The 22,295-nt window shown below is 34.8% G+C and overlaps 1 protein-coding gene across 1 annotated transcript; it reads right to left on the reverse strand.

Annotated features, from left to right (window-relative positions):
• Positions 1 to 19,924: 19,924 nt before the first annotated feature.
• rprm (reprimo, TP53 dependent G2 arrest mediator candidate) lies at positions 19,925 to 22,038 on the reverse strand. Its single transcript, XM_015378528.1, has one exon. It carries the CDS (start codon positions 21,809 to 21,811, stop codon positions 21,503 to 21,505), a length of 309 nt encoding a protein of 102 aa, XP_015234014.1. The 5' UTR covers positions 21,812 to 22,038; the 3' UTR covers positions 19,925 to 21,502.
• Between the last annotated feature and the right edge of the window lie 257 nt (positions 22,039 to 22,295).

Here is a 22,295-nt window from a genome sequence, read left to right on the forward strand (position 1 = left end):
TAGGTTTGGAGAGGAAACAAAACAATTATTTCAGCAGAGGCTTTGTTGGAAAATTAGATGAATTATAAAAAGATATGATGTACAGCCAAAGCATTTACAAAAGCACATATTTTGATATTAATTCCATCAGGTAAAACACTCCTGATAATTATAGTTGTGAAAAAAAAAAAAAAAACTTGATCTAATATTCGTTATAAAATAAGCTCATTCTGTTGGCTAAGCAGACAGTCTTACATTATTCAATATTTGGATTTAACTTATTCTGAATTATTTAGAAGGCTTTAAAATTATGAAATAGGACCTTTCCTGCTATAGATATTTTATAGATATCATCAGAAATTCAGGGAACATTTAGTTTGAGCACTTCAGGTCATATAAACACAGATTAGTTATAAAGATTCAAGGGTACCCATTAGAGTGCCATTAGTGCGGGATAAGAGGATATTCGGCTTAACTAAAAATCTCCATTTAACAAGGCCGTTTCTAAAGCACTTGAAGAAAAAAGGTTAATGTGTGAAAGGTCAGATGTGAGGTAATTTACATGTATAAATAAAGTAAAAATACAATTAATGACAATTTTTGTCTATTGTATTTCCTATGTTCGCTTTGGTAAATGTATGTTTATCAAATTGTATCCCATCAGGTTTATTTCTAGAACTATAAATTCAGACTAATGCTTTGGCCACATTTGACACTCTGACCGAAAAGCCAGCACAGATTTAAAAATGGGACAAGGATGGCACATACTTTCCATGTCAGGTCTCCCTGATGGGCAAAATGTGTGAATAGAGGTGTGGTGAAAGGCACCGTCAGTCAGGTGATACCCTGAGGTGCTGTGCAGGGATATGATCACTCCTGAAAGTGGCGGAGAGGAGGAGTAGGTCAGCGTCTGAGTCAGGGCACCAGCTGCAGTTTCTGAGATTGGCTGCAACTGTGAGGCGCAGATTAATGACAGCCCTGACGCTCCTGTGCCTCTCTCACAGCAGAGGCGACATGGCAGGATGATAACGCTTCAAACATCTTTATTTCCAGCTCTCATGAATAAGTCTGCTGTGGCAGAGCCTTGCATTGTCAGACCTGGCAGGTTTGTGCAATGACATTTAATTTGAACCATGTTGAACCGCATGTTTATATCTAGAAATAAGTTAAATGAGTTGTTTGACCTTTTTGTTCTTAATTAAGGAAAAAATAACCTTAAATGTACACATCCATACACTGTGCTAATCTTTAATGGAGTGAAAAGAAAAAGGAAAGGTTTGGAATGAACTAAGCACAACCCAGTAACCAAAGATATGCAAAAAAAAAAACCATTAACTTACATGAAAGAGTTCTATGTTGGTGACATTCCTCATGCTTTCTACTGTCAGGTTTTACAAATAGTTTTAACAAGTACATGTTTCTACTGCCACACTGAGACAATTCAGTCACAGTCAGACTGTACCTGCCAAAACTTTACATGCACTCATTATTGTCTTGAATACAATATTTCATACCTGATTTATTAGGAATGTATTTTTCCTAGGTTGAATGATTTCTGTAATAGAACAAGAAGGACTTTTGAGAATATTGTTTGATTTACAGGGTGAATATTATCAATACTGGCTCTAGCAAAAGGATTCCTGCTGATATTCTGATAAAGATTATTTAGTTTTACCCAAAATCCATTCTGAAGAAGAAAAAAAGAGAACTTTTACAATGCCCTGTTTTGTGGAATAAGCTGGGAGTGAATGAAATTGATGCATATTTTATACCTAAAAAGAGCATTTTGGTCACAGTGTTGCACTGTTTGTGGCACTGTTGCCTTGCAGAAAGAAGGTCCTGGGTTTGATTTCTGGCCTGGGGTCTTTTTGCATGGAGTTTTCATGTTCTCCCCATGCATGTGTTGGTTCTACCTGGATCCTGATTCCACAGTCCAGAAAACATAGCTGTTGGGTTTGGCTGTGACTCTTGATTGCCCATAGGTGTCAGTGTTTGTTGTGTGTATGGTTGTGTGTCTCTTGCCCTGCAGCCCTGCAATGTACTGGTAACCTGTCCCAGGTAGTACCTCTACTTTCACAACTAGACTGGAAATATTACAGTGATGGATGGATGGATGGATGGATGGATGGATGGATGGATGGATGGATGGATGGATGGATGGATGGATGGATGGATGGATGGATGGATAGTGGTATTGTCACTTTTAGGACTTAAATATAGCAAAAAGAAACCCCAAAAACATTTTACTTAACAGTTGCATCATCATTCACCTACAAAGCAGACTTCAGTGGGCTTTTGGAAGCTCCCAATTGTGACCAAGTTAATTTAATCTGGGGTTCTTGGACTTTACAAGTGCTATTTAAGTAAAGACCGTTTATGGCAATGATTTGATATTCACGCTAAATTCATTTTAACAACTGCCTCGATAGGAGTGTGGATTTAAGTCATGGATGGTACAGAATGACCTTGAATTTAGTCAGGAATGAAATGAAGTGATATTTTTGACATTCGAGAGAAAATCTGAGACTGATTTAGTCAGAATGTTTGATCAGATCAGGTCTTATTTGATCTAAAATCAAGTTTCCAAAACATCTTTAAGCTTTTTTTCCAGCTTAATTTGGTGGGATGATCAAAATAATTGTTCATTTGAGTTACCGTTGTACTTTCAGCTTTATTTATTTTACTTTATTACTTAAAATCAAAAAAATAACGCAAATGTTAGCGTGTATAAAACTATTACTATTTGAAGAAATACTGGCATAGAAAAGCAAGCAAGAAAAATTGTATAGGTGTTTATGTATTTAGTTTATGCACATGTAGTTAAATATGCTGTGATCTGTTAAAAAAAAATTTAAATAAAGTCTTCCAATAAAACTGTGGCAAATCGGTGCCGAGGCCTGACATCTTTTGCATATCTGCCATAATTATTAGAAAAAAGAACATTATTCAATGTGAACAAAACTCAACAATTTTTTAAAGCGTAAAATATGCCAGCATTTTTGTCAATGTTATTTTTCAGTACTTCACTCAGCCTCTCTCTGTACTGTAAAAAGCCACCCACACAACTGTTAGTCTGTCAGAGCACAAAGACGTCTGGCCACCTCTTTCCTTTTTTTGCCCCTAATCAATGTCCTGCCTCAAAGGCACCAGGGAGCCGTTTAATGGTTCCAAAGAGCAGAAAACAAGCAGAGAGATAGATCAAAGCACCTCTAACACAAACCAGGTGCAACAGAGTGGGATAAAACATTTTATATGCAACGACTTTAGCAGCTGTGTACATAATTTACACACTACGCTTCAGGTTAATTATAACTTAATAATTTGTTTGGAAAAGTTTGTAGTCCATTAAACACCTAAAAGAGGCATTGTGTTGCATTTGTTAACCTGTAAACTTTAACTTTTTTTTCTTTTTCATGCTTTAGAAATACATTTTTTCCAAAAATGATAACTTTCTGAATTCAAAAAAAAGAAAGAAAAAATCAAATGTTGTTCCAACAACAAACATCAAACATCGAGTGTTTGTTGCTGATCTACCATTTGGGTTAAAGAAATATAGATCTAAAAGCATTTTAAATAACACTTTCTTTGTAGATTTTTTAAATTGCCCCAATAATCAACAAATAAAATAAATCCATGACACATAGATAGGGGTAAAAATATACAAAAATTAATGACAGGTTATTCCTTCACTTATTATTAACAGATTAAAACTCACTATCCATTTATTTATTTCAAAAGTGCATCATACACATGTTCTAGATTCACTAAAATAAAACACAATGTAATATTTAAGCTAAATAAACATCATTGACTCCTTTACTGTAGCTGCATGAGAATAAAGATTTCTCTATTTTATAATGTGTCATTCTTTTCTGTGAAATCATTGTGCGTTCCCCGATTGTGTACCTTTCTACACAGTGGCATTTCATCCGTTTTAATTTTATGTCTATGCCCTTAAACCCTTGAAAATAAGTTTATTTCTCTCTTTTACAATTGTAATAAGATATTTATATAAAATATGTAAAAAACAAAAACAAAAACAAAGACTGCTTTTTTCCCCTCCACTGTCGGGTATGTGTCCCATGGTGTCCTACTTCAAAGAGGATCTAGTTTGGAACCCCTGGGAGTGCTCCTTGCTTTTCTATTTAACAACTTCTTTATTTCCAATGTCTACAAGTAAAATAAATAATCAAATCAATACATTAAAAAGTGTGCAAATAAATAAATTATGTGTTTTTTTATTCAATGTATAATGATGTCTGTTTTATATTAAAAGACAAAATAGCTCAAAATCATTTATTAATTTTTTATTTTCCTTATTCAACATATGGTAATTTTTGTGTCAAGTGTCTGTTTTCTTATTGACTTAATCGTCTCCTCTCTTTAGCAAGAGTTGAATATAACTCGCTCTCTTCTAAAAAAAAAATAAAAAAAACAACCCTTTCTGTATTTAGGAAAGCTTAACAAATGGGAATCTAATTTCACCTCTGATCTAAACTACTAATTTATAGTAAACTATTTATATATATTATATAATTTATATTTATAGGAAATTCTCTATTTACTATGTACAATAGATAAATAAGTATGTAAAAAAATAAATAGATAAACAAGTAAATAAATCAATTAATTTTTATGTTTTCTATGCAATGTATGAAGATAACTGCTTTTAGTAGTTTCGGCGGATGAATAGTGGCCGGATACATGGTTTTATTACCTGACTGGACTTCATTCTGACTTGGATGACTCCCTGCATCTGGTCCAATATGCTGTTGCCAGTTGCAAACAGATAGCAACAGACCTCACCACATTGCTCACATATTGTCCTTCACTGCCTGCCTGCATGTTTAATAATTGATGTAAAGATTTAAATTTTGTGTGTTAAATGTTTAAATATTCTGGAAACTCCCCTACGTAACAGAACCTTTACATAAGTACCCTCTCAGAAGAGCTTTGAGGTCTACTGAGGAGCTACTGTTGCTGTTTGTCTTGTGACCCAAGGAGACAGAGAGTTTCTGTTGTTGCTCTCAAACTCTGGAACAATCTCCCTCTCTCTGTACAGATGGCGGATACCTTGAATGCATTTAAGTCAATTTTAAAAACATTAAAATTGTTTCTTTTGGTAATTTTTAGGTATTTTATAAGTGATTTCTCTATGTTTTTTTTATTTGATCCGTGTTTCTTTAAAAACAATGGAACTATGCAGCCCTTTGGTCCCTTTAGGCGTATAAAGTGGTCTCTAAATAAATGTGAATTGATGATTATTAATTTAACAAACACTTCAATCTTGTGCAAACTGTTGGTCAATTTGATATTTTTTTTATTTTATATTTAAAAAAAAAAAAAAAAAAAGGTAATTGGACCATTTTTTAAAATAAATTTTGAGGGCCAGTCACTGGTAACAGCGAACCAAGAGGAGAATTGTGCAACTGCTGCCACCAGGTTAATCCTTAGACCTTCTCTACTTAAAATACCTATTTGATTAGAGAATTACATCATTATCACCCCACACAATTAACTTCATGAAACTGTTTATGAACCTGAGGTGATGCAAAGCGACGCAGTCAAATAGATTGGAGTTTATTGGTCATATGACAGAGCTGACCTTTCGTCTGTGGGAAGAAACGCAGCAGAGGTCTTTCTGAAAGCAGCTCCTGGAGTGTTCCCGGCTGGATGCTGATCCTTTGTGACAGCTATGGAGCTTTAAGGTGCAGCTTAGCCTGGCTGGGACGTCATTTTACACAAATGTGCACAAACGCATATTAATGCAACTCTATATATTTTTGCTGCAACTAGAGTGAGAACTCAAGAGTTAGATTGTAGGGTGATCACAAAAGAGAAGAAGAAACACTACATTTACTGCAAAATTATAACATAACATTTTACACGACCAGGCATAGAATAAATCACTGCTACATGGACACCGCTTTCACAGTGTGTGAGTGAGAAACCAGCACCCTTACATTAGTGGTATTTTTGAATGTCATCCTGTCCGGCTCCCAGTAAGTCTCACATGACTTGTGAAGAACAGCAGATATTTTCAACAGTGATTGATGTCCTTTTTGATAATATTTCAAGCTATCTTTACTTTTATGACTTATTGCTTTAACTATTTCCTTTGTGTCCTCTGCTAAATGATAGATTTGTCCTGTCAATTCACCTTCTTATCACAGCAGAACAAAGTCTTCCCTTTAAGAAACCTGTCTGTGATAAAATATTACCTCCTGCAGTAATTGTTTCATCTGGTATTTACCAGATTTTGCAAAAAAAAAGAAAACGTATCTTTTTTTTTTTTTTTTTGTATTTCATGTGGGAAAAAGGCATGGTTTACAGGGTGGAAATAGGTGATATCACTGCACAGAACCTGCAGAAATATGCGGGCGATAATGGAGCCAGCCCTGAGGGAGAAAGAGCTCGCAGCATCATTGAGAAGCAATTTGAGGTAGCTCAATAAGTCATGACCCTGCAGAGGTTTTATCATACAGCACTCTGCCTTAGTTTCATGTGGTGTGACACAACCAGGAGGTGGACCATTAGGCATAAATTCCCAAGGTACGACATCAAACGGACTAAAGGAAAGACTTTACTCAATCGGTAGCTAAAAAATTGGAGAACATTCTTTCTGTTAGGAAAATCATTTATAAATAATCTTCTTACTCAAAAGAAAATATTACAAGTTTTCACATTTTGTCAAGGTAGATCTACATATTTATGGTTTAGACAAAACTAAAGGAAAAAGAGAAGTATACCTGGATTAGAAAAATCTAGAAGGTGTGGTCTGTATTAGGAGTCAGCCCTCTGTGGTTAAGATGCAAAACCAGCTTTGGATTTAATCACAGCATAGCTGTTTCTTTATATCTGAAGATTGAAATGTATTTCTGTTCTTCATTGCAAAATAGGTCAAAATCATTTATTCATTTTTTCCCCCTTATTAAACGTGTGGTAATATCTTACAATTTTAAGTTTCTGTTTTCTTGTAGCGGAACCTCGATTGTCTTCTTTCATTAGCAAGAGTGGGATATAGGTCGCTCTTTTAAAAAAAAAAAAACTTTGCTGTATTCAGCAAAGTTTAAAAAATGTGTGTGTCCAAGTTAACCTCAGAACTATAGCTATGGCTTAATGGTTAGTGTTGTTCTACAGGAAAAATGAGGCTTAATCCCAGCCCAAAGTCTTTTGAGTTCTCTTCTAGGATTATCCAATGCTTTGCTCCAGCCATATCTCCATCAAACCAGAGAGCCATAACAACAAACTACTATACTTTTTAGCAGTCCAGACAGTGCAGTCTAGTCAGGGGGATGTTTAGTAATACATTTCATAAACACAATGTCAATATTTTTAGCAAATAACCATAAAGGCTAGAGCTGACTTACACAGAGGTTGACTTTATTCACTTATAAGATAACTTCTGAATTCATAGTGGAGCAGATTGGAGCACAAAAATCTTCCGCCTTATAGTACAAGCACAATATCTGGTACACAAGTGCTTTGGAACCTACTCTCTTAAAAAAGTGCTTTGCATAATTGAAAAAAAACAACAAAATGGCCTCCATTTTTCATTTCAAGTGGATTCAAACAGTTTTTGAACTATATTTTGAATGAATAATCCTATTTTGATGTCTTATACACCAAAAGGTATGTTTTGCATATTAAGAATACAATTCTGACTGAGAACTAACTGAGGAATGATGCACATTGTAAAGCTAATCTTGTCACCAGGCTTTCCAGAGGTTCCTGCCCAAGTCGCTGACACTACCTGCAGTAATTTGTTTCAATAAACCCTGTTAAGCGTTCACACTGGTATAACACTGGTTCTGTGTCCATCTGTTATGATCATTACATATTCTTACTTAAAACAATCTCTAAATCTTAAACAAATACTATTTATCACAATATAAGCAAAAATCCCTCAGAAATCCACAGATTTCACTCAAGATTGTTGCAGAAATCTTTGAAAAAAGCAAAACCATTTTTCCCCCAGCTTTTATAGTCATTACACTGTCACAAGTACAGAGTGACAAAATTAACTCTCTATATCCCCTTGGGGAGCAGTGGGCTGCCATTATGCTGCGCCTGGGGAGCAGTGTGGGGTTAAGGGTCTTTTGCTCAGGGACCCAGTGTGGCAGTCTGTGGGAGAGGGGCTTGAACTCAGAACCTCTGGATCCAAAGCACTATGCCCTAATCAACAATCCCCCTTTTATATCTGCATTTAACCCATCCCCTTGGGGAGCAGTGGGCTGACATTGTGTGGCGCCCGTGGAAGAGTGTCGGGTTAAGAGTTTTTACTCAAGATCTCAGACTGCAGGCTTTGGGGATCGAACCGGATGCTTGCAGCACTCTCAGGAAAAAAAAATCACACTGCTCTAACCCATTAGGTAAACACTCCCCCAAATTTTATGTGGCTGTTTTGTGTCACGTAATAGCTACCATCTTCAACTGACGGTCATATTGGAATTCAGTTGACACCTTTTTTTAACTATTCTCATTACATTAATTTTGATGCTTGGATCTCCAATGATAATTTCTGTCCATTTTTTTCTGCATTTGACAAGGCAGCCATGTTAAAAACTGGTGGCCATGTTGGATTTTCAGCTGTGCTTTTAATAGAACTTATATCCTGAGCATTATTTGTGCCAAATTTGGTGGTCCTACCATCAAGTGAAAAAGTATTATGAAATATTGACTTTATCTGCCTGACCATCAATCACTTCTCTGGGTTTTATTTGTGGTACCAAATTAAAAGCACCTAACTTTAAATGCACTTAATACTTTTCCAATTTTCTTTTAATTTATGCCATAATACGTTATTTGAATAAACTTTCAATTGTTTTAATAATACAGTTTTATACTATTAAAACAATTAGAATCATGCACATCTATATGTAAGGGATATAGATTCATATAATAAAACACATTGAAGTTTTGGTTTAAATGTGCATACTTCTGCAAGGCACTGGTTTTCTTATTTTTCACATTAAAATCAAGTTTCGGGTGATGTGGTGGTTGCTAGTATGATTTGTGCACTGACTGAGTGCTCCTGACAGCAGAGGCACTGGAGAATAGTACCCAGACAGGTAAGACAGTGCTGCTTGCCATGCAGGCCCAAACTGTCATGGCTTATCTCTACAGTAGAGAGTGAGGAGGACATTTCACATCAGTGTATCTTTGCTCAGCCAAGGGATCAGACCAACTCTTAAAACACTGGAAAGAAATGTGTGCTTTCAGAAACATCATAAATATTAATTGGGTTAATTTAGTGCAGCCACAGAAGTGCTGCCTTGGCGTATTGCACAGTGTATTTCACTTCATAAGCAGGGAAGTGGTAGAACATTATAGTGAGAAACTCCTACTATGTGTCATCCAGGTCTCATGAGAGAAAGAGACTGTCATGATGATGGGATAAGGCCGAGATATGTTATGCTTGTGTGAACCTGGTGTCAAAACAAGGTCATCTTGCTTCTTCATGTTCCCTTAAACCTTCTGTTAAAAGCTACATCCTCTTGCACCTTTTTTAGGATTTTAAACAACAGTAATGACAATGGTTATAGTATTTAGTGTTACATTAAAACTAATATGATCAATGAGGAGAAAAGCCAGATGGATGCATAAACAGTGTTATGAAAAGTTTGGTGTGATAAATGACAAACTGATTGCTAACAGGTAAAGGTTAATGTTCTTCACAACGTTTTGATTAAAATAAATATGAGAAAGGAACATTTAACAAAAAGATGGTCTCATCACAGCACAGTGAAGAGTAACATAGAGACTAGACATGATTCCTTATATAGGTATTTCGCATAATTAAGGTCCATCTTCCAGATCCCAAAGTTGTAAAAAGTACTAATGCTAAAAAAAATCTATATTCTGCAAGTGAATATGATCAATTATATAAAGGGCACCCCTAATTACTGAGCTTAAAAGCTTAAAACTACATAACTACTCCTCTGCTAAGAGGTTATATCAGCACCCTCCCCTTTAAAGTAGAGCAATTGTTCCCTTGCAGACGGAAGGCTGTTTTGGAGCTGATGTGGTTGATGGGAAGCACCGTGATTGGAAGGTCAATAGACCCTGAAACAAGCTTACACAAGAACGGGAATGGATTACAGGGTCAATATCACATCATCACATCTATTATTTGAAAGTGATGAACACTCATTATGCATTTGCATGACTGAAGGCAATAATGAGTTCAAAGTGCCTCTCTATAAAAAACAACTATAATTTGATTTAGCATAAGCTTGGGTATGCATACGGCCATTTATCTTCATTACACACAAAAACGTATTATAGTTGGTTTATGCCACAAGGAGAAACAACTGTAAGGTAATAAATTCATTTGATAAATTTGTAGATATATCTCCATTGAAGTCTCAGCTGATTTTTGGTTGTTTGAAGAACATTTTTAGGTGTGAGCATTTCTTTGAGAGTATAAAAAGTGTGTGTGCTTGTTCTCAGATTTGATACTGTGATCACATGCTGATCTGCAGTTTTGGCCCTGCTGCTATATTGATGCTGAGCCGTTGGGTTTTCCAGACCCCTTTCTAAACCGCTACCCAAGGTGCTGAAAGCAACACCAAAAAGAGAAAAGATAATGCAGAAAGACTTTTTCTGAGAAAAAGTGGAAATAGCTTCATGTTTTAACCACAAAAACAACAAAGAAATTATTAGGTTAACCTTTTTTTTTTTTTTCAAATTGAATAGGCAAACTGAAGGGATTACTCTCCGCATAGAAACATTAAAATGCTGAACCCTTTCTTTCTTGGTTTTTATTATGTGCTCTGCGACGGTTAGGAAAAAGAGTGTATTTACAACTTTATTTTTAGTTTTTTATAGATTATACAAATTTGTATTTTACGTATTATGTTATTTCAAAAGTTTTTGTGACTCTAATAAGATTCCAAGAGCCTTTAGGGTAGATTTTTTTCCAATGCATCAGAGATCCTCTATCGCACTTGACCGAGGAAAGAAGATATTTTTCCCCATAATTATTCCTTGTTTCTGGCCATGATCACTCTAGACATTTGCGGATATCCGAAGTTCAGGCCTCAACGGAAATAGTTCTCATCTTATTCCTGTTTTGATTAGGGACTATCAGAAACAGGGCTTTGTGTTTCATTGTATTTTTAATCTAGGGAAATAGGAAGTAGCTGAGTAACTTAGTAGGAAAGTAGGATGACCTAGTTAAACAGTTCAAGTGAAACATCATTAGTTTAACTTTTTTATTTTCTTTAGTCCAACTGTTTTTAATGTTCTTTTTTGTTTCTGCATTTTTTATTTTATTTTATTTATTTATTTATTTCCTACTTGCTTTGATTCTGTTTTATTTTCCTATATTTTAATCATGTAAAGCACTTTGCATTGTCTTTGTACTGAATTGTGCTATACAAATAAATTTGCCTTGCCTCAACTTAACAAACAGAATAAAGTAAATATAACTGAATGTGGACCTTACTCCCCTTTTTAAGTATGCCCAAATAAAACATTTTCAAAAATAAATTAGTTTATTCATTTTCGCTTCTTTTTAGAGCTACAAAGACCAATTAATGTTAAGATGTTATATTAACCAGGAGAACCCTTATGTGTAAAATGAGGGGGATTTGTTTGAAATTATTTTTGGAAAAGTAGGATGTGAACTACTCAGGTTGTTTTGGTTATTGTTTTTTATTTTATTTTTTTACAAATAAATTGAATAATTGCAACAATTTTACTTTGGATGAATATGTGCCAGATGATGTTTGTCCTACTCTTGTTGGTACCTGAATAATAAAATAGGTTGGTTGCACAGAACTATTCTGGATGCATGATTCAGAGCTAACAGTGTCTTCACAGACATGGAAGTCATCAGTACAATATGCACTAATGCACCCACATACCACCATAGAGGGTGGCTTTGAACAGGGCATAGATAACAGACTTGATGCTCTGCCTGCCTGCAGGGAGGGCTCAGCTTCCAAGGTTACTAAAAGAATGTTTTTGTTTGATTTAAAGGATTACAAAAGCATTTTTTTCTTTAAAAAGAATGTGGTATTCATGTTGACTTTTATGTCATTAGCGCAAAATCTCTCAACTGGATTTTTAAATATTATCATCATTTTCAGATGTAATTATTTTCTAAATGCACCTAAATATGTTTTTACATGAAATATTCTAAAAGTATAAATGTATACAATTATTTTATATGTATGCCTTTTTAAATTTGGAATAGTTAGACGTCACTCTGAAAGCTTTAAGATCAGAATGTGGATGGACATGCGAAGTGAGGGATAAAATGATTGATAGGGGGAGATAGCTGAAAGGACAAACTATGAAAAGAACGGATGAATGCTTGGTTGTAGGGATGGATGGTCAGACAGAGGGTTGGATGGATGGAACCAGAAAGGGAAGGAGATAAAGATGGAAGAGGTTTTGATTTTAACTTTACTTGAATCAAACTTAAGTTACTGTTTTGATGACTTGAGAATTAACTTGGATATATTAAAAAAAAGACTTGACGTGACTTTGACTTGAGTACTAATGACTTTGAATTGAGTACTAATGACTTTGAATTGAGTACTAATGACTTTTGACTTTAAGCTCTCATTAAAGTAAAAAAAAATTACCATGCAAAATATTTGGTAAAAATGAACTTCTGGTTTGCATTTTCTGTTTTCTCACTTTGTCAATATTTTAGGCAGTGAAGGAGCCACAACATTTTCATAAGGATGGCGAGGCAGTGACCAATGTGAACTAAGAGGTGGACAGTAAAGTGATAGGTGTCAGAACCAGTTCAGGGTCAATCTACACTAATCACATAAAATAAGAAAATGACAAACACAACATCCTAACTTTCAAAAATGTCACTGAGGATAAATAGGAGTTTTCTTGAGCCTTTACTTAGAAATCTCCATCCATGCAATATTTGTTCCTAGGCAGAAAAGCAAATAAAAGGAATATAAATTTGATAAAACAAAATGTACTTAAATAAAAGTAAAGTCCCCAGTGCAAATTGTTCCTCAAAAAAAGGGGTTTCCAATTAAAAAAAAATGTAACTTTAAGTAACATTGCATAATTTAAAATAAATTACTAAAGAGGAATTGTAAATTGTATTTAGAATCAGATAGAACAGAAAATACCTTTATTATCCCACAATGGTGAAATTGAGTTGTAACAGCAGCAATATAAAAGGGTCACTCATGTATATATGACCCCCAAACTAGTAACAACTGTAAAGAAAGGGACTGTGCAAAGATAATCATGAATCTTGCGTATTTTAAGCTTGTTGGGAGCAGTGATAGTTGTAAATTCTTACTGCTCCTAGGAGGAAGGATCTGTGATAACAATCCCTGGTGCATTTAGGGTTCAGCAGTCCGCCACTGAAGGAGCTTTCCAGCTCAGCAACAGCCTCATGCATGGGGTGGTAGACATTATCTAACAGAGATGTTATTTTAGTTAGAGTCATTTTGTTTTCCACCACCTGCACTGAGTCCAGAGGGCATGAAAGCGCACAGTTGGCCTTTCTGATGAGCTTATCTGCTGCTTCCTTTCAGCAGAAGATAAGTCACTGCTCTAACAGACAGCTCCATAGAAGATGGCTGATGCCACAGCAGAGTCAAATAAGGTCTTCAGGAGTGCTCTCCAGACTCTTATTATAGAGAGCATCAATGTTATGAGTCCAGTCCAGTTTATTGTATCTAGAGTCCACTATCTCAAAGTCTGCTCCCTGGATGTTACCAGGGTCAGTGGTACAAATCTACAGCTCCTTGGTTTTATCTGCGTTAATCATGAATTGGTTCTGCTGACACCGGTCCACAAATTATTAATTAATGATCCATTATTAAATAAAGCAATTTGTAAATGTGTTTTCAAATCATATTTTTGAAAGGAGATTTAAAAACAATTCATAAATCTGATGACAAATACCTTTCCTAATAACACATTTAAAAAATGTGGTAGTCTAACCAATAAGAGAGCTGGTTATGTGAGGAGCAACTGTGATTGGTTTAACTGGTTTTCATTGTGCTCGAGAACAAGAAAGGTCACAGAAATTCTTTCACAGATATCATATTTAAACTCTTATTCTTTACTTAACAGTTGCAATACAGATGTAGCAAAATAAACATCTTGAAATAAATATTTTTTAAAATGTTACACCAAAAATGGTTTATACGGTAAAATGGTAAATGCCCTGTACTTGTATAGCACTGTATTTTATTTCCCTATATTCATGATACGTAATCATCCATTTATAAACACATTAATCTGTTATTTTTGTTAAATTGGTTTTAAATTGAAAATTAGATACACAAATCTTATCCCCTTGTGTCCAGCAAGTACTTAAACATATTTAACATTTAGAAACGCCCTTTTGACATGATTGAGAAACAAATTCATTTTCATGTCTAGCTTTGCCACTGCACTCAGTCAGACCTAAAAATGCTTTCACGGCTGTAAGGGATTGTCGATTGTAGCTGCAGTGATGAACTGTGCTCATTATCAGTGGCATTTTCTGAGACTACAGGTTTTCCTTGTTAAGACCAAACTTTGCAACCACAAAAAGAAGAGCTCTCCTTATTAGAAGGAGCCACAATTTTTGTTTCTATTTAGCACAAATACACCCACCACAGAAAAACACAGACATGCTGCGGATGACAGCAGAGTATTATAGCAGTGGCTCAGAGGTTAAATCCCTGTGATGTTTCTGTGTGAAACAATCAGCTGTACAATAGAGCCATGACTCATCCCCTGAAAACAACTGAAGGCATACGGTAATTACACTTTAAACCTGTGTGTTGGGATTTTATACAGCTTAATTTCTATACTTTCTTTGTCTTTGTGAGCTGATGCTAAATTATTGCTGCCCTTTAGCCTCAGCATACATTTGAAATCTTAAAAAAAATAATAATAATAATTTTAATATTAGAACATTTTCTGATATAGCACCTATTCGATATCAAATAAAATCTTTCCAACAATTATTGAGTATGCATAAGAATAAATCAGTTCCATACGGATTATATATTCAATTATCTTTACTATTCCTAAAGTTTAGTTATTTTGTTGTAATGGTTCACCTATGCTACCTTTTTAACTAAGTACTGTAATACAGATGGTCACCTCTGTTCAAAGATGTCCGTTTTTAGTTGCAAGCTTGCAGTTATTTGCTTTATTATGTAAACCCTTTTCAGTCTCTGAGTCCATTCATTTATAGATAGTTTTTATACAGTTCATAATTTTTAATTTTTTCACAAAGTTCCATATTAGGTTGTTGTGTGTATGATGAGATCATCATATATACTTTCCAATTTTCGACAATTTTTTCACAAAAATTATAAGGTACTGTTCTATACCATTAGGGGTTTCCCAGGCTGCCTCCCTTAGTATAATATCCTATTTCAAAATTTCTGATAAGGTCATTATTAAATGTACCTGTTCACTGAAATAGTTCCTGAAGTTTACTAAATAACCTTTTTTCCAGTAAATAGTCATTTTATTGTGTTAAGGCTTTTTTTTTTTATCCATTTCTTAAATCGCTTGATCTTTAAATGTTTGAAGAAATTTATGTCACCCACTGATGATATGGCTCTGGACAGTGATAACATTTTTATTAATTTGATAAAAAATATTCTTAATGATACGTTTGCATTAGAATTTTAACTCCACTAACTGTCATACAAAGTGAGGGAATACAAATATGATCTGACCAAATACGTATATCTTAAATCTTATTGACTGATGTGCCTATAGCATTACATCCCAGAAGATCAGTTCGCAGCCACTGAGTGTGGCTGCCTTGCTGCTATTTGGGGCTTTTAGTCACTATCCAGTTCATTGACCGGGCTTTTGCTCAGCAGCCAATCACAAGACAGCAAGTGGGGTACTGAAGCCTGTTTTAGCCCGCAATCAACACCCCACAGATGCTGTCACGGTTGAGCACAGCCCACTGCCAGTCAGCACCGGATAAAGTGAACTGATGCCGTATTGCTCTGCGCTACACTGCTCATATATGTTTTACCCAGACAGCTGGTACATACTATAAAAGTTTACAGGATTTTTTTTCTCCCCTTCTGACCTATAACTCTTTTTGCCTTTGGGAAGAAATGCGAGAACACACCATCACTTCATGCTCTCCTAACATGTATTTTTAATAGCCTGTCTCGCCGTTTTAGATTTGCACAGAATAGTAGTCAAAGCATCCCTCTGAGCATGTTGGTGGGAGAGAAGCTCATAAGCCTTGCAGAGCTCAATCATTCTCTTGACGGTAGGATAGAGATGGATGCTGTTAGTATCTCCTGAATTTCACCAAGCACTGGGGTGTGAAATCTTTAAGGTAACAGATCTGTCTGCTTTGCACCAAGCCAACCCTCAGCAACACAAGCTGTGTGAAAATGTAAGAATATGCTTCAGCAGTAACATTTTACCACCTCTGTTCTATCAATATTCATGCTTCTTCTAAATCAGATTCAAACATAAGGTTGCTTCTGGGTGATATCTAGAATAGAATAGAATAGAATAGAATAGAATAGAATAGAATAGAATAGAATAGAATAGAATAGAATAGAATAGAATAGAGTAACAGGGCACTTACCTGTGAGCATATTTCAACACACTATGTTTTACTCTCTCTCAAAATAAAAACAATCAAAAATAAACTCTATTATACACTTAATTTTATTGTATTGCCAAATATTCTGTAGCATGGACTTTGACTAAAGCATTCTAATGGAACAAACTTTAATCCATGTTAAGGGTGTTTCTCCTTCTAAGCCTCAAGTCGTCCTTTTTACTTCTTCTTCACATCGCTCTAGCGTAGCTACCTTTCTTCTCAGTAATTCAGACCAGGTTTTGTGTCCCTTTTTATAAAAAAAAGGAGACATATGGATTGTCTTTTTCCCCCTTCTCACACATGTCAGCCAAAAAAAGTTTAATTTTGATCTAATTTAAGGATTTTCAATTTTACCTGTTTCCTCCCTCCTCATATGACCACTTTAAACAGAAAAATTCTTCTCATTTTTGCTCACTTCTACTCTAAGTTAGTTTTTTTTGCTATAGATTTGTATTGTGAAAGTCATTCTAACTTGATATGTGAACTGCTCCATATCTTTCAAATTAAATGCGAGCCTTTTAGTTTTTTCACTATTAGCTTTGCCCTGTCTTTAAGTTTAAGTAGGAAGATGAGAGAATTATTGTTGGATGAGATAGAAGCGCTCTGAGATGCTTAGAAATTGGGAAATTTCTTTTTAACCTGCTGCTTTAAACTACCCTTCATCAACATAGACCTGTCTATTGTTTTCCTTCTTCATGCTCATCACAGAACAGCTTTACTCATAGAGCAGTTTAAATTATATACTGGTAAATTGTACCAACCTCTTAGGAGACATCTCGATCCAGTTACTGCAACTTTTTAGGGGTGAGAGTCAAAATCAGGTCAGATTATTTTTATTGCGTTAGTTCACTACATGTCTTCACAAGGCAGTGATTCTAATAATAATTATAATAATGTCAATAATAACTCAATTAACCTGCTAACCTAACTAAATCAGATGTCTGCAACTTTTCATATCCAAAAAAAAAGAATATATTTTGCCCTCAGTCCAGCTAAATAAAAGTTGTTTAGAGACACAAAATATTAAATGACATTACAATTTTGATAAAACACAACTTAATGTTTTTGTTGAATATTTACCATCTGAAATCCTTTACCATCTTAATCAGACAACAGTTCATTTGTATTTTTAGCTTAAAAAAAAAAAAAACAATTCATAAAAATGAAGCATGGATTATCTTCTAGAGGGCATTATTTGATGGAAAGAATTATAAAAATTAAACACATTGTTTCCAAACTAATCAAAATAAAATATCTATTACAGCTTCAGTGTCATTGTGTTGTAAAAATTAAATTCAAAAAGTGTTTATGAAAATCACTAAAGCTTCTAAGACTAATATTTTCTATTAAACTACAGTTCTTTTTATTATTTTTAGCCATTAAGAGACTTTGTAGAGGATCCAAAAAGTCATGTGCGGCTCCACAGCCACGGGTTACAAACCCCTGTGTTAGATCTAGTAAGGGTTGATATATTATGTAATGTTTTAAGTCAGATAAATAAAAGAAATGTATTAGCAAAACTATTTGTGAGTGATTTTTTTTTATACTTTTGGAAAATAACTAATTATCAAATTACCCCAAATACCTTCTAGGTGATATGTGTCACCCTTGAGCGAATAATTACAAAAGAGTACCACGCCTTTATTCAGTTCAAATTAGTTTAATTCAAAATATGTACCAAAGGAACATTAAACATATCCTAGGCATCAATGAGCTAAGCAAATGCAGTTATACAGTAACTCATACTGGTCTGTACTGAGATTTAAGGCTACAATAGTGAGATTTTACTGTACTTGTTGACCTTTGGATGGTACGATTGATTATTTTGTTAGGATTTTATTTTTTTCCTCACCACACATTTTAATGGTAACATGCTGTGCCAGTTAAATAGACTTCTATTAATGCCCAGGCCTTTAGTGACTAGATGCAAAAGAGCAGAAAATATTAATTAAAATGTATGTAATCACTGCTAATATTCAACAACCATATTGCCTAACTGGACATTAATTTTATTTCATGCAATAAAGTTTTGCAAGTTTTAGTACTAGCTTACATTTTGCCAGAGTTTAAGTTTCTGTTGCCATATCTGAGTCTTTGTTTTAGATTGTATTAGTTTCCTAAGCATCGATATAGGGATGTCAAATGTAGCCTATGACAGTTAATCTTTCAAAGCTGTCAGACAGAAGGAGCCTTTCTCACACATGACAGACCAATCAAGACGGAGCAAACAGGAGAAAAGTGAGACAAAATGAAGGACACTTTAATGAATGTTAGCTGATTCCTTTTAACTTTGTATTAAAGAACAGGTGGGCAGTGAAGTATGGCAGCATATTGGCTGGTGGCTCCTTCGTCAGCGCATTGACAAGACAAGTAATTTCTGAGGCTCCTGGGGAGCTGGCAGCCAGGTGAACCCTGGGGCAGAGCACGACAGATGTTTTGACAGAAGGAGGGAGGATGTGAAAGGCTGCATGAATCAAAGCCTGACTCAGGCAGAGACAGAATAAAACCTAATTAATAAGGTTATTTTTCAAAGAGTCATGTGAATAAAAAAGTTAATCTTTGCGATTTCTATATAGCCATATCTAAAAATGAGAAAGAAATTTTATTTTTAAATAGTACATTTCTATCAAATATTAAACTCTAGTGAACATTTCTATTCTTTTAAAATCAGTTTTAGGTTTGCCCGTCTTTAAATACAGACACAGAAAAATGCAGAGAGAAAGGTAGTTTTATTGGCTGATAAAACATTTGGAAAAACCTGAACCAATAAAACTGATATAACAACCAGTACAGATTTTATTTTTGTTCAATTTGATCCACAGATATCCTTTTATTCACTTTAAAATCAATGGATTAAGTTTCATTCCCACCACATTTAGACATAACTAACTAAACATGTTATTGAAATTTAAACACTTCTTTTTAGGATATTTTGATAGGAAATAAGTAAATAATTAATTAAAGTTACTAGGTTGTCACTTAGAAATAAAGACATGGAGATTTTTTTCAGGTGTATATAGTTGATGGTTGACTATATTTTACTGCTTCATCAAACTGGGATTATCTGTCTAAACATAAATTTAAAATTCTACAAGTTTATACAAAATAAGAATAGATTAGCAAACATGATACAGTTTTAGAGCTTCATGTAAAGGCAGAGATGTTTCCCTCCTCTAATGGCTGAAACCTTTCCAACAGCTACTAATAATCACTTAGTTAAATATATTCATTATACAATCGATAAAGACAGACGCTTTTCTGTGAAAATATACGTTCTGTTTTGCACTTTCCTGCTTCAATCATTTTCTTTAGAAAATAAAAGCTAATAATAACCTAGAAATGGTATAAAAACCATTTTTACGGCTTTGAGACTTTACTGACCTACAATAAGATCCATCATTCACAAATGGAACAGGGGGAAGTTTCCTAGGAGGGACTGGTCTCCTCCCCAGTTGCCCCAGTCAAGGACACTGATTATGGCTTTTTAATTAGAGAGAGACTGGGCAATATTTGCATTCATGTGAGATTTCCAAGGTGGAAATAACTTCTCTCCAAAAGGTTTTTCGATCAGCCTCAGTTTTTGTGAATTACGTAGACTGTCGTGACAAAAGCCTAAAAGGAAAGTGTGGATCCTGATGTAAAACAATTAATTTGAGAGGAAAAGAAAAAGAAAACCAACCAAAACAAAACAAAGTAATCAAGTCAAAGTCCAGTCTTAATCGTATTATATCATAAAATGCTTCATTGCAACTGAAAATGGTTCAATTCTGCTGAAAAGAGTAGTGATTTAAAGTCCTTTAGTGATGTAAAGCATCACATTGCTTAAAAATCTGTACTTTCACCAATTAATTAAATCACAGTGTTGATATGTGGGGCCAGTTTTGTTATCTGAAAACCTGTATTTTGTATTTGTAATTTTAACTGGTGTCAATATCTTTATCTTCCAACTTTTATTTTGACAAAAAAAGCAAGAACAGAGTAAATCTGTAAGAGTGAAATAGGGTGCACTAGGTTTATAAGCCTGCTGTACACAGCTCAAAAATAACAATCATAACTGTTCAATGAAACATATTTTAAATTAAATCTTGTTAACAGCAAACATATTTTAAATGTAATTCTATTAAAGTTTGTAGGTTACAAAAATGGAATTATAGAGTTTCTATAATTCTAAAATAATATAAACTTGTTTTTAGAAACTATAATACTTGATTAAAATAAATCAATAAATGAATAATGAAGCCTTGAATATTAACCGCCCTCTAAAACTTCTTTTTTCTATCATAGATTCTGTCTAAATGGAACCCAAACAAAAAAAGCTCAAACATGAAGGTAGAATCTAATATATTTTTATTTTATCCAGATATCATTAGTTTTAATATGGATTTTTTTTTTTTTTTTTTTACCATTTCAATTTGCAACTACATATTAAATGTCCTTCTGTTCAATAGAGATAAGAAACTGAGATGACCTATCAGGAACTTTGAATCCCAAAGTAAGATTTAACAAAAATGACTTCAGTTAAAAGGAAAATTGTTTTAATCACAGAAGGAATTAAATCAGACTCTCATCATTTCTGCGAGCTGGTACATTTTTGTTTCCTTTTCTTTGCACAGAATATATTGAACAGATTATACTGACTTAAGTTTTACAAATAAAAAACATTCAACATATATTTTCCACCTCTTTTCCAAGCAGTGAATACAAAACGTTTCTTCTTGTTAATGCTTTACAACTATAAAATAACATCAGTGCGTCATTGGACACTTGAATAAAGAGGTTCTCTGCGCACTTTACCTCTTTGAGACTGTTGGCATTAAAAAAAGGCCACATGATTAAAGGTGAGCAGCTGTGCGTCCCCCAACAGGATCCTCATACATGGGGGGCACTTCTTTCGGTTTTTAGAACATGTCCATTGTTCATCCATCTGATCCCAGCATCAAAGCATCAGTAGTTTCCAACAATCACCGCCTCTGCTTCTTTAGACGGTCTCCTGTCCGTCACCAGAAAGTTGATCATCCCCTCGGACTTGATGAGGAGGTTGCAGCCCAGGAAGAAGATGCCAAACACCACGGTGAGAGACAGGACGCACATGACGGCTATCTGGACCACTCTCATGATGAAGAGGCTCCTCTCATCCGGAGCTGCAGCCACAAAGCCATTATCAGTCACCACGGAGGAGAAGTTGCAGCAGAAAAACTCCTCCGTCTTGTTGAAGAGTGCGCCGTCTGTCTGGTTGAAGCCGGTGTTATTCATTTTCTACTTTTGCATGTAAAATGAATCAAACTTCTATAGAAAATAAAAAAAATTTAAAAAAGGTGCCACAATGATTAGAGGTGCAATCCCTCAGCAATTAACATCAAGTGAGAAGTGGAGATGAGGAGCGGAGTTGGAAAAGTTCCTCTGGAGAAATTGTGGAGTTTAGAAAGCTGTTTTGGAATCGCATTACAGAAGATATGATGCTTTGGGTTCCCAGTTTCAGAGCGGAATGAATCCACACACCCTATGGTTAAATAGCCTGACTGATACGCTTGGTTCAGGTGGAAACAGCTCGAGCGCCACCACGCGGACACACTGGAGGTTGGCTCTCTAGGAGCAGAGCGGTGAGACATGATGAAGGTGGGGGGGAGGTTTGCGCAGGGGCCTGGGTGTGTGAGAGTGAGGACAATTTTTCATTTCATCATCAGATTTATGGAGGACCAATCCTGCCATAATTAAAAATAAACAAGGGCGTAGGTTT

This window comes from Cyprinodon variegatus, unplaced genomic scaffold (genome assembly GCF_000732505.1).
Source record: "Cyprinodon variegatus isolate N-32 unplaced genomic scaffold, C_variegatus-1.0 Scaffold174, whole genome shotgun sequence".
Classification (NCBI taxonomy): Eukaryota; Metazoa; Chordata; class Actinopteri; order Cyprinodontiformes; family Cyprinodontidae; genus Cyprinodon; species Cyprinodon variegatus.

Bases quoted from the DNA above. Each gene is read 5' to 3' on its own strand.
- rprm (XM_015378528.1), bottom strand. From the start codon at position 21,811: ATGAATAACACCGGCTTCAACCAGACAGACGGCGCACTCTTCAACAAG.